Raw genomic sequence first — 12,746 nt, 5'->3', positions numbered from 1 at the left:
CCAACTGGTTCGGTAAAAGATTTCCTTGGAGGAAAGTGGAAAAAAACTTTATTTAACAGGCAAAGCATTCACCAGCACAAAAAATTAACAATATTAAACAATGAAACCTCTTGCCACTCCGAAGAGATTAAAAACTCAGAAAGTCTCCTTGGTGGGCTGTAGCTCGGTTCACCTAGTCTGTTACCAGTACCTCCAGCGCTGGAAATGCCACGGCCCAGGCCTGGCCTGGTGGGCCACAGGTGTGAGCTGCTGGTGTTCTTCTGGGTGTTCAGTCCAGAGCAGGTTCAAACAGTTCCAAGAAAAAGAAAAACCACAGTCCAGGGAACCTCTCTGCCTCAACTCGCTAAAACCTAACAAAAAAGCAAAGGAAAGCCCTCTCCTGCTATCTGTCCGTGCTGCAGACAACACAGTCCAGGAGCAGGGTGTGGGGGAGCAAATGCAGTCCCTGATAAAAAACTCTGCGCTTCTTCTCTCCCCGCCTTCACTTGGAACCAGTCTTAAAGGTGCAAAACTTATTTCTGGGCTAAACAGATGAATGGAGATACAATTCAGCATCACAAAGTCACCCCAGAGCACACACTCACACAAGACCTCAGTCCACAAGACACTTTTTTCTCTCACTCCAGTTCCCAAACCATCAGGCGAAGCACCTGCAGTTAGACCTACTGTGCTGTGCCAACCCAGCCAGTGTGGTCCGGGGCTCATCCTTATGTGCACAGTGACCTGGTTCCTGAGAGCTCACCTGGTTAAGGCACCTAGTAATCCCTGGGTGAGGGTGGGACCTGAAAGTCTCCTGGAGATGAGGTCCAATTGAATTCTCCTGGGGTAGGAAGAGTATGCTGTGAGTGGGAATGCAGCTCTCAGTTCACCTGTGCCCTCTGTTCTGAGACTTCTTGTGATTCCAGGCCTCTTCCTGAGCTTTCTGAATGTGCCCACCCATTGAGAAGAATTCATCAGGCTGGTTACATTAATCTTGAAGCAGTTGTTCACAAAAACTTGTAACAAGAAAAATGGTTACTCAATTAAAACCTTTGCTGTTAATATTTAGTACACTCAGTGAGTTAAGAATGCTAACCTAGGTCCAAGTCATTACTTAAATTACTGGTTTGTTATGAAATGTGTTTTCAATATGAATCTTAAAAAGGTAGCTTTCAGTAATACATGAAGGCAAAATAAGCAGCTAAATTTAAATGCAGTTACAGTCCAGCACTCTTCTAAATTTGTTTCTTGATTAAATTATATCAGAAAATTCTGAATTTAACCCACATCGAAGATGATAATTCACTGATAGCTGATAGCATCAGTTATAATTTGAGACTCAAAAATCATCTCCTGCTCTAATATTTATCAGACAAGTGAAATTAAAATTACTTTTTCTTCTTAGAATCACTCTTCATCCTACCATTGTACTCCCATTCATTAGGTCCTGCTGGATTAGTGCCCTGCTGTTGCAGTATCAGTGAGGCATTAGATAGGCAATTCCACTACCACTTTAGGATTACAATTCACAGCATTTCAGGATAGGGTTATGGATGGCAATACTGGTTTTTATGTTGTGTTAAAGTAATGGTAATACATAATCCATGTTTTAAAGTTTTAAAGCAGTGCCTGTGTTACCCTGCAAGTGGTAGGGGTATGGCATTTGGCTTGCTACTCATGCAACAGAATTACTTGAACTAAGAAAACCATACCCTTTCTCATAATATATCAGTAAAGGAAAATTAAAGTCCACCCCCTTCCTGGGAAAGTGAACAGATAGTTCCTTTAGTAAGCATTAAGTCTTGTGAAATGGTGAGTTGATCTAAGAGTGCACTAATTGCTCCCAGTTTCACCCTGTCCCTTCCATCAAGTCTGGTGCTTTCCTGTGCAGCTGGTAAGGCACTTCAGATCACCAACCAGCAGGAACTGAGAACATTAAACATTTTCCCTTATGTAAGTTTTCAATGTTTCAGAAGCTACACTGGCTCACTGAAGAGTCACACAAATGTCAAGAGCTGGCACTGAAGCAGCCAGAGAAGGTGACAGGAAGACCCTGACAGAGGTGATACCACACTCACAGCAATACTCTGATTAACTCACCCCATAAAGATGTACCTTGAAAAACCCATTAACTGATCTGAAATTCCTTGTTTGAAAAATGCAACATCAAATATTTTTAAGCATCGAGATCAGGTAAGATAACTATTTTCCAGTGTATATTGACTAACACCATTGACTTAATCACTGATGATGATTAAGGCCGATTATTCTGAACACTCCTGTCTCAAGTTAGGGTCTTAGACACTGATTTGTAAATAGCACAGATCACAATTATCGAGCGTGCTAAAAGATGGGCTGGTCATGTCGTAAGCCAGGTTCCACCACACTGTGACTGCCTTCACATGTGGGTCATAGCATCTACTTAAAATCGTGCTACTTCCCATCCAGAAGAAATATTTTTTAAAATCTGCACACACTTGTGTTTCCCTAGGTCAGGAAAAGCTCAGCACACTGTTCAACTTACATGATCAAAACTCTTAACTGGGCCAAAGCTGTACCCTATTTCCCCCATCCGTTTCTGCTGCTGCCCGAGCCACATGCTGGGCGTTTCGCTAGACAGAGGACAGAACAGCCCGTCAAACGCGGGCCGTCACAGCAGCGGCGGGCGAGCGCTGCAGCAAACGCGGGCGGACGGGATGGGCCGGCGCCTGTCGGGGCCGGGCTAGGTGCCGGCGGTAGCGACTGCCGGTGGCGCCCGGCCCCGTCTCCCTTCTCGGCTTTCCTTGGGTAGTAGGACAGCCGGGGGGGCTGCGGAGAAAAGGGTGCCCGAGCCGGGGCTGGGGTGGCCTCATCGCGCCGCTCCCTCAGGCTCCGCCGGCCGCTCGCAGCCGTCACCCCGCGCAACGCCGGCGACGCGGAGCACGAGAGCGGGACGGGCGGCGGCGGCGGCAATGGGGGAACGCGGTGCCCGGCGGGCGGCAGAGCCGGAGCGCTTGGCGCTGGAGCTGGGGCGGGAGAGGCAGAAGCAGTGAGTCCGGCGGGGGACGCGGCAAGGCCGGGCACAGCAGCAAGGCTGGGCACAGCAGCGAGGCCGGGCACGGCGGCGGCTCCGGCAGCGCTCCCGCAGCGCCGCCCGCGGGGAGCTCCCGCCGCCTCCCTGCGGCAAAATGGCGGCTGCTTCCGCGGATGAGGGGAGCGGGCTGGGCCCACGGTCTGCCCGGAGCTCCTCAGTGCGGCCCGGCTGTGCTGGGAGCGCCGCTGGCTCTGCAGGGCACCGGCAAGGGCTGGCCCGAGGGATGCGAGTGGCACGAGGAGCCCGAAGAAGCGGGATAAATCATGTGAGCCTAAAAGGAAGATAGGGCCGACTGCCGTGGTTAACCGCAGCAGGCAGCTCAACACTACACAGCCGCTCCCTCCCTCTCCTCCCAGTGGGATAGGGAAAAGAAGGAAGGTGGGGTGAAAGAGAGAAAATTCGCGTGTTGTCCTAAAAAGGAATAACGACAACAAAAAGAAAACAAACCCAAGAAAAGCAACTGATGCAAAAACCTCCAGGTGCTCACCACCAGCGGGACATTGCCTTTCTCGAGGCAAAGCAGCCCCAGCAAGTCCCAACACCCTAGTTTTTATTTCTGAATGTGACATGATATGGTATGGGATATCACTTTGGTCAGTGGGATCAGCTGTCCTGGCAATGTTCCCTTGTGCACCTCCAGCCCTCTCGTTTGTGGGGTGAGGAGCAGAAAAGGCCCTCCCCCAGTGTAAACAATGCTTGACAGTAACCAAAACATCACTGTGCTATCAACACAGTTTTCATTAGAAATCCGAAACATAGTCCCATACCACCTAATATAGAGAGAATTATATGTGCCCAAGGCAAGCACAGTACACTGGGCTGGGATGTCACTTTGGGGAAAAACCAGAGAAGACTTTTACATGGGTGCATGCCTTGCTGGGGGAAGATGAATAAAATGGAGAATGATGTGCTCTTTATGCACACTTCTTTCTACAATGTTGAGTAAAAGTGGAAAGCTGGGTTTCACCTGTCTCTAGGGTCAATAAATATCTCTGAGACCTCTACGTAAGGTATGGCATTTCTGCATGCAGTTTGCAGGGATGAGACTTGTTCCTTTTAGCAGTCAGTCCCCTTGCTAAAATAGCAGTTGTTTCAGTGCAGTGATAATTGTTGATGCTCATGCCTGGTGGGATTGTTTTTGTCCTGTTTGTTTAGGAAGCTACACGTTATTCCCTGTGTTGAACAACATGATTGCCTTTTGAGTGTTAATAAATGGAAACAGGAAATGTCAGAAGCTCCTGTGCTGCCTTAAATCACACCCTTGATATTTACATTTACATACCATTTTCAAGCATTCTATTCATACTGATTTTTCACCTGAACAGTGTTTCTTTCAGTGTCTGAGCTGCAGACCTCTTCAAACTAGTCCTGCAGTTGTGTACTTTATAAAATGTTCATTTGTAAATGGAAAAGGAAAACCCAGTACTAACAGAGTCAAAATGGCACCTTAGGTATTCAAAATGACACAAAAGGTAGCTTGGACATACTTGCACCAACATGTAAGCAAATGACCTTTAATAAATCTCCTGACTTAGTAGTGTCTCAGGGTAAATGGATCAGTTATCCTCTGCATGCACCAGTTCTTTTACCTGACACATGATCAGGTAAAATGGTGATCAGGTAAAAAATTGAGTTGTGGTGATTTACTTATAAAAGCAAAATATATATTTAATAAAAACCTTTATGGTGAAAGACTTTCAGCTCGAAGTGGGTTCTACAACTATTTTCTTGGTGTGCAAATAGACAATATTATTATTGTCTGTTTCCTAGGAGTAATTTATTCAGCTTAATTGCCAATGACCAGGCTTGTTAGACATCTCCATTTAAACCAGTGGCATGTGTAGTCAATGAATACAGAAAAACCTTTTGGAGGTGTGATTCATGTGACCTATTTTGCCTGGCTGTTCTAGCATGAGATGAGTCACACCCTAGGAGGTGCCAGTTTCTGTCCCTTGGGTAGAAAGCAAGCTGAGGATGAATAGCTTGCAGATAGATGTCTGTATTCCTTCACTGCCATCTCACCCTTGTCTTTTTACTGGCGTATCTGATTGTTGTGCCAATTAGGCAGTTTGCTAACAGCCCACCTACCCCTCTCATTTAGCAATCATGAAAAAGAGATTTTTACTTTACAGAGTAAATTGAATCATCCATGTCCATAAGGGGTCTGTTCCTAATGTACCCACTGATTCTCTATGATTGTGGATGTAGTAGTGTGAAATCTTTCCAATTTTTTTTCTGACTGTAATGAAAGTCAGCTCAAATCTGACTCTGTGTTGTTGTGATCAAGATTCAGTGTGCGTTTTGATCGGGAAATGTCATGGCAAATGTTTCTGGGAGAGAGAGAAGACATATAATACTGCAGTGTACTTCTTATCAGACAAAGAGGTCTTCAAGACATATATTTATGCATGTCAGCTACTTAGTAATGTTGATGGAATTGTATGTTACTTCAGCTTGTGAGATTTCATTTCCTGTGGCTTTCCTTGCCAGGAAAGCTGCAGCATTTTCCCAGCACACTGCTGACTGCAAGTGACAGGAGTCCAGAGCTTTCAATACTGTGCGTGCTCTTCCATGTGGTGCCCCTGCACTATGCAATATTGTTTCTGCTTTGTTCATAGATTCTGAAGGCATCCGTGCATTTTATCTTCTACAGGACTTAATAAACACCTGCCATATTATAGAGCTGATGCCCTAGAGCTGATGCCCTAGAGCCGATGACTTGCCCTGAGCTTCTCCTGACTTTTCTCCCGAGTTTCTCTCTTGACTATAGAAAATTGCTTCAGGCAGCCTTTTGCCTGATACATGTTCCAGATATCCAGACCTGGGTAGTAAAACATGCAGGAACATGGTTTTCATCCTAAGTGGCTGCCATTGTCAAGTAAAATAACACCTGTAGGCAGCCCTAAAAAGAAATTTACCAGGTTTTTTTTCTCTTTTGTAGTTTCAATCAGAGCCTTCTTATCTGAACTGCATTTTTTTTTTCATTTTCTTCACAAGAGCTTTTTTGTTCTGCTTAGTATGCAAGGATGTGGTTAGGTTCTCATGATAACTTAAATGTGAGGTTTCAGGATTTACAGGCTTTCTTCTGTGATGACTGTAAATTGTCCATTGACATGGAGAACATTTGTAGGCCTTGAATAGTCTATTTATGTCTAACACATATGAGGTTGCAGGTAAAAAGTGCAGTGCAGTCCCTCCAAGCAAAGACCAAGTCTCTGGGCAGGTAGCCAGCTATACACAGCTGCATTAAATTCACACTAACAGATACATGGCATGACCTTCACTTCCTATCACAATTAGAAATAACTCCAGAAATGCAAAATACTCCAATACATTAAACCCCAGCAATACTTACCAAGCCACTTAAAGTGATTTATTTCTACATCCCTTCTCTGTCTGGGCAGGGATTGCATTTTCCTGAATATACACTGTCTAAAATGGAGTGCTTTCATTCTGGATGCATTCTGGGTGCTACTGGACTAATAAACGTTTAATAACAATTATATATTTTTTTTAACTGGTTTCTGTTGCCACATGAAAAAAAGACTTTCTGTCAGTGTAGCAATTACAGTGTGACACCTGACAATTTACCATTTCTCTACATATATTCATCAGAACAAAATTGGAATTTGGCTTCTAGTTTTGTTAATGGTGCAGAAAGAATAATAAAATCTAATGAAAGAAATTTTGTGTATAGTCTTGGAATGGTAACAGAAATTGATAACTGGAAACACTGTATTTAAAAAGCTTATTCTTCCTGTGTTTTCCCTCTGCAGCTGAACACTTAGTTAAGATTTCTTTGAAAACAAAACCAATTTCATTTTGATACAGCTCAGCTCTGGTTACAGCTTTGACTGTTTCTAATTTTCAGTGTTATTTCCTTTAAAAAATCCCATTTTAGCACTCACTGTTATCATAATTTCCTCTTTTCCAAGCTCTGAGAAGTTAATAGAAATCTGCTTTGCAGAAACCTTATCTATTTGTGTTGAACTGATAGCAGCAGTATAGTAAGATTTTGTCTTTCTTCTTCCTTGCCATCTGCCTCTTTTATTTGGAGTGAGAGAAAACAGGCAACAGCAATCAGATTTCCTTTGGTTTTCCTACATCTAAAGCTTTTTGAGTCATGCTTCAAGGCTATCTTTGGTGGGTTTCACCTGACCCTTTTTGTCTCTAGCAAGTTACCAGTACTGTCATTATTTTTTTGCCAATGTGCCCCCTGTCCTAATTTAATGTTGGCAAAGACAAAAAGAGCAATGAAGTGGGACTTGGAGGCCCCACCTCTCCCCTGCCATTCAAGATGTCTATCCTACTGTTCTCCAGTGTGTCTCTTTTATTGAAAACAAACTTGGCTTACCTTAAATTACTCTTCTTTATATTTCTTTGTGATTTCAACTCTTCAGCCCTCCTTATTCCAAACTTACCTATTCAACTCCCTATGAGCAGTTGGTGGACTTCTGCAGCTTGTAGTTGAAATCTGTTGTTCCAAGCTATGAAAAAGTGTCACCAACTGAATGTGAGCACAAGGAGTGCAAGAGGTGATGCAATTCCTCAGTAATCAATCTGTCATCAGAGCTTTGATTTCTCAGAGGTTAGATAATTATTTCTTGAAGAGCATTTCTCATGGACATATTCAGAAAATGAGTATCTGTGTTGACAATGGAAACTCTCCTTTAAACAGGTGTCCCCCCCCCCAAATATTACAGCCTAATAATTTTCTCTCTTGCATGTCTTTATGAACTAGGCTAAGGTTTCAAATACACTAGTCATCATATTGGTATTGTAAAGCATTTCCCAAAGGGCCTTCTTTGTAGAGTTTATGTTTTCAGTTCTTCTTTTGGAATATCTTAATTTGGGCACTAAAAAATTGAGGTACCCAAGAACCACTGACTGTTTTTTTTGAAATGTTTGCCTTCCAAACTTAGCTTTAAAGGACAAAACCACAAACTGCCTCTGCATTTTCATGCATTGTGTTTTTTGCTTGCACCTATCCTGGTGTGGTCTGACTTCCTGAGACCTCACAGGCAGGAGCATTTCTCCATAGACATTTCCTCAGAGAACCAGACTGTTAGCATGAATATGGTCAATAACTTATCAGTAATGTCCTCTTGATTTGATCAAGATCATAGGGTTCATTTTAAGACATTAAACTACCATCTGCCCACTTTGAAGGATAAGAGTTGCCCAGCACCTTGTCTGAAGCGTGCCAGGTGGGTTGTGCTCTTGTCAAAGTCCCCTGCTACCTTCTGCTTCTGATCATACCTTCCAAGGCAGAAAGAGCCTGGTTTTCATCATACCTTTCAGCTTTCTGGCTGACCAGTACACAGGATGGGCAAAAATATATTTTCCTAAAAAATGGTGGCTTGAGAGCCTGTATTTTTTTTAACACTCATCTTACTTTAATTACTCACTTTCTTTTCTGATAGTCATAAAATATCATTTGTTTTGATTGGATTTTATATGGGTGCAATTTAGGAAATTACTATTAATCATTGAGAAGTAAGTCAAAATGAAGAACTAATTCAGAATTTCAAATAGCACATCTCTCAGGCGTATTCTTGTTTTAAAAAACATGCTCATTGGGTATCTTCTTTTAGATTAAAAACTAGGGTCAATGTCCCCTCTACATTTTTTAATTCTGATGGATGAGTAGAAAATTATTATATTTTGGGAAATGTCTATCTTGGGTTTTTGGGAGTAGTTTTATTCACAAAGTAGAAATGCTTCATTGTTTTAAAGGCACTGTAGTAACCATTTTTCAATACATTTAAGAATGGACAAGATAATGTAACTACAGAGAAATAACCAATAGATATGAATCTTCTGAATCAATCTTCTGAAAATATATTTGATCTATTTTTTTTCTGATTTCAATAATAGGACAAGTACAAGGCCATTTATTGGCTCGTGTAACAATTTAATGACTTCTTTTAATACCACAGGCAGATGCTTGAAAGCTCAATATTTGAACTGAGAAACACTGTAACAGAACTGGAAAAAAGTCTTAACAGTGTTGAAAATGAAGGTAAGTGAATTACAATAGTCTTTCTAATTGATTAGGAAACACAGATAAATAATTATTTTAGGAAGGACTTACAGGGCTCAAATTTTTATTTAGAAATTTAAATTTTTGTTTTTCAAACATGACTGTTACAACTGTGGTGCTTCAGATGTGAAATTAAGAAATACTGCATGTGGCCATGCTAGCTTTTTTTGGTTAATTGTTAATGAAACAATGAATAATATAAATTCACAGAGTTGGTTAATATTCTGACCACAGTAAGCTTAGTGAAAATTTCCCTTGATTTATATTTTCAAGCTCTTTTATATGCAAAGATGCTTATTATGAGGATTACTAAGTGAAGGCTTTCTCAGTCTCCAGTTAGTTAAAAGGAACAGTTTTAAAAAATTATTTTGCTTAAAATGACATGAACTAATCTGGGAAATATAATAATTCTCTATTTGTTCTTTAAGATAATGAATGGAAAACCAGATATGAGACACAAGTAGAATTGAACAAACAGCTGGAAAGGCAAATCAATATTCTTCGAGATAAGGTGGAGCTTATTCATGGAAATCCAGCAGGTAGAAATGGATATTCATAACTTTTTCAATAGAATTAGTGATGATTAGAGATGTTGAAATGATATCAACAGGTCACAATTTTCTGCTTATTTGTAGATAAACTGTCCCTTGTTCGCACCTTTGATAAAATGCCTATGGTAAGTACTGTGACATTTAGTTGGCTTAACAACAAATCACAGTCTAGTTGGAAAACTCATATAGTCTTTGTTTTTTCATGGCAAAAAAAAATAGCAGCAGCCTAGTCTAGAAGCAAAACAATCACTTCTGCTTATGTTTTTATTGTTTCATATATGCAATTGATTATAAAATATTGAGTAAAATCCTTATGTAGGAATCCTTATGTACCACTCTCACAGTAAAAAATGTCTTCAGTTGTGACCAGATGGAATTCCAGCTGTTTCAGTCTTCTTATCCTATCACTGGGCACTGTTGAGAAGCGCCTGGCTGCCTCTTCTTCATTCCTTCCCATCACAAATTTATACACATTGATAAGAACCCCTGTGCTGAACAGTTGCAGATCTCTCAGCCTTTCCTCGTTCATCAGGTGCTCTGCTCTCTTAATCATCTTCATAACCCCGTGTTGGATGTTGGACTTGTTCCAAGAGATCCGTATCATTCTTGTACTGAAGAGTCAAGAGCTGGACCCAGCACTGCTGCTGCATCTCACAAGTGCTAAGGGTAAGGGTCGGGTTACCTCCCTTGACCTGCTGGCAACATCTTCCTAATGCAGCCCAGGAACCACAGGCCACCCTTGCAGCAAGAGTGCATTGATTTCATGGGGTCACCTTACTCACCAGGACCTCAAAGTCATCGTCTCCCAGCCTGCTTCCCAGCCAGTCAGCTCTAGCATATACTGGTGCCTTGGATTATTTCTCCCCCAGGGGCAGGACTGCATTTACACTCCACATGATTCCTCTCAGCCTGTTTCTACAGCTTCTTGAGGCCCCTTTGCATGGCAACACAATCCTCTGTTGTATCAATCAATAATCCCAGTTTTGTATCAACTGTGATAACCTAGATGAATAGTTGGAGTAACATTTTGCATAATATAGTCACAGGAAAAGTCTTCATTTTACAGTAAATTTTTGCATCACTGAAGGAAGTATCTGTTTTCATTTTTTAAATTTTATTCTTTAATGCACTCATACTTTATGTCCTTTATTTCAACATAGCTTAAAATATTTTTACTGCAATCTCGAGGAGAAAATGCCAAGGAAAAAATCCCAGCAAATATTATGGCGATTTTGTCTTCTAAGGTAGTAAATGAAGTAAAAAAAAAAATCACTGTAGATTCAGAACTGCTTTTTCATTAGCTTGTCATCTGCTGAAATATTTGACAACTTTTCTGCTTCTTACCCACTTTTGGAAATAGGGAAGGTAGATAAAGATATGATAATGCCTTGTAACACGTTGTGATAATGAATATTATGAAGCATGGCTGGTGTGATTTTTATTCCTGTTGCTTATACTTACAGAAGTGCTACCAAATGACTTTTTTGGTGCTTCAGAATCTGAAGATTGTTGGGACTTTAGTGACCCGAGAGGAGGCTGCGTGCTCTGTTAGTGGGAAGGATAATTATCTGCTGTAAGCAGGGTGTGAATAATTAACTGCTTTTTCTGATCTGATCCATGGCTTTCAAACAGGCAACATTTTTGCCAGTTTTAGTATTGTCCTAGAGACCATGATGTTTTGTAGATAGGCAAGATTTTTTTCTTTAGCAGCCAATTAAAAAGAGAACAAAATCTTCCTCATCCTACTTTCCTGTTTAACTGAGTTCATCTGAAAATACAGCTGTGATTATGTTCAAAGAAAAGTCTCAAAGACAGAACTCTGATCTAGAAAATTTACAGCAGAGTCTGGTTTGGATGATATTCCTGTCAGTCTGTAAAGCACAGACTGGTGTGCATAGTTACATTATCACAAGTATTTATTTCCATCCAATTGCCAGTACTCTCCTAACCAGTCCAATTACACCTTGCCAGGCACTCCAGGAGGCATTACCAGCAAGATAATCTCCTTTCTAATCCCTGCTATGTACATTTCTAATCCCTGCTATGCACTACACTGCCTGCTCACCAATGAGCCGTGGTTCTGGGAGGTTTGATTACTGTTCCCATAAAGGGAAGAATGCCAGCCCGACTGAAAGGTTCATCCTGCCAGAGGGAGTCTAGAAGAGAGCTTGAGGAGTCCTAGGCTCACTTAGTGAAGCCTGGGAAAGTCTGGAGCCCATGTGCTAGGCCATGCAGTTTCAAGTCCGTACTTTATTCTTCCACCTTAGAGTTAATAAATCCTCCTGTTTGCTAATCAGACAGGGAAGTGCTTTAAGAATTTAATGAAATGTTTCATTCTTTTCTTGTTTTGATTTTGGGAGATGGAAAGAGCAGAAAAATATTAAGGTATTATGTGGGCTTTGCTGGTTTTTTTGTGGTTTTTTTTTGGTTTTTTTTTTTTTTTTTTTTTAGCTGTAGCCATTAGAAAAGTGTTTATTTACAGATACTCTTGGACAGAATAAAGAGCTGCTTTGCTTTATATATATAAAATTTTAGAGGATAAAACGTTGGTAAAAATACACAGATAATTTTTTGTGGTGTTCAAGCATTTAGGTTTGTTAAAATTCTTTTGGGGTTTTTGAGAGTTGTTCGGGGGATTAGGGGAGAATATTTAGCTTCTTCACAGATGAGAATAAAGAGCAGATGTGAGTGGTAGAAAAACAAAGAGTTTTCAGCCAGTCATCTATATACATTTGCTCAAAGTGAAAATGCTGAGAGTGGGTATATAAAGCGCCGTGTGTGTGTCTGTAAAATCAAAAGTACACTGTGATATTCAGCTTTCAACTTGCATATGAATAGGAAATATATTTCTATATGAAAATATACTTCCTAAGTGTACTGCATAGGAAAGATTTCTTCACTGAAAGGCTTGTCAAACACTGGAACAGGCTGCCCAGGGAAGTGGTTGAGTCATCATCTCTGCAGGTATTTAAAAGACAAGTATTGTGGTGCTTGGCAACATGGACTAGTGGTAGACTTGGCACTGCTGGGTTCATGCTTGGACTTGATGATCCCAAAAAGGTTGATTCTGTGATTGTGTGAAGCTCTATGGAAAGACTGA

At 41.2% G+C, this 12,746-nt stretch overlaps 1 protein-coding gene and 1 long non-coding RNA gene across 5 annotated transcripts in view; one reads left to right on the top strand and one right to left on the bottom strand.

Moving 5' to 3' along the window:
- Positions 1-31: 31 nt before the first annotated feature.
- LOC128783672 (uncharacterized) lies at positions 32-2,806 on the bottom strand. The gene is made up of 2 exons (XR_008429228.1): positions 2,504-2,806; positions 32-995 (listed from the first exon to the last, which is right to left on the bottom strand). It is a non-coding gene; the product is annotated as an uncharacterized LOC128783672 (long non-coding RNA).
- A 51-nt stretch (positions 2,807-2,857) lies between these two features.
- Positions 2,858-12,746, top strand: part of CCDC169 (coiled-coil domain containing 169) — a 40,760-nt gene continuing 30,871 nt past the window's right edge. For 3 of the 4 annotated variants that reach the window (XR_008429227.1, XR_008429226.1, XM_053934645.1), the window contains exons 1-4: positions 2,858-3,007; positions 8,992-9,074; positions 9,524-9,634; positions 9,731-9,771. Coding sequence is in view for 2 of the 4 variants with exons in the window: in XM_053934645.1 (XP_053790620.1) it covers positions 2,931-3,007; positions 8,992-9,074; positions 9,524-9,634; positions 9,731-9,771 (312 nt within the window). In the remaining 2 variants the exon portion in view is untranslated. Of the gene's footprint in view, positions 3,008-3,238; positions 3,318-8,991; positions 9,075-9,523; positions 9,635-9,730; positions 9,772-12,746 lie in introns of those variants that run through there. The other variant, XM_053934646.1, reaches the window with a different exon arrangement.

This window comes from Vidua chalybeata, chromosome 2 (genome assembly GCF_026979565.1).
Source record: "Vidua chalybeata isolate OUT-0048 chromosome 2, bVidCha1 merged haplotype, whole genome shotgun sequence".
In the NCBI taxonomy this organism is placed as follows: domain Eukaryota; kingdom Metazoa; phylum Chordata; class Aves; order Passeriformes; family Viduidae; genus Vidua; species Vidua chalybeata.
Note: the sequence above shows the minus strand (reverse complement) of the source record. Positions and strands in the feature narration are given on the sequence as shown.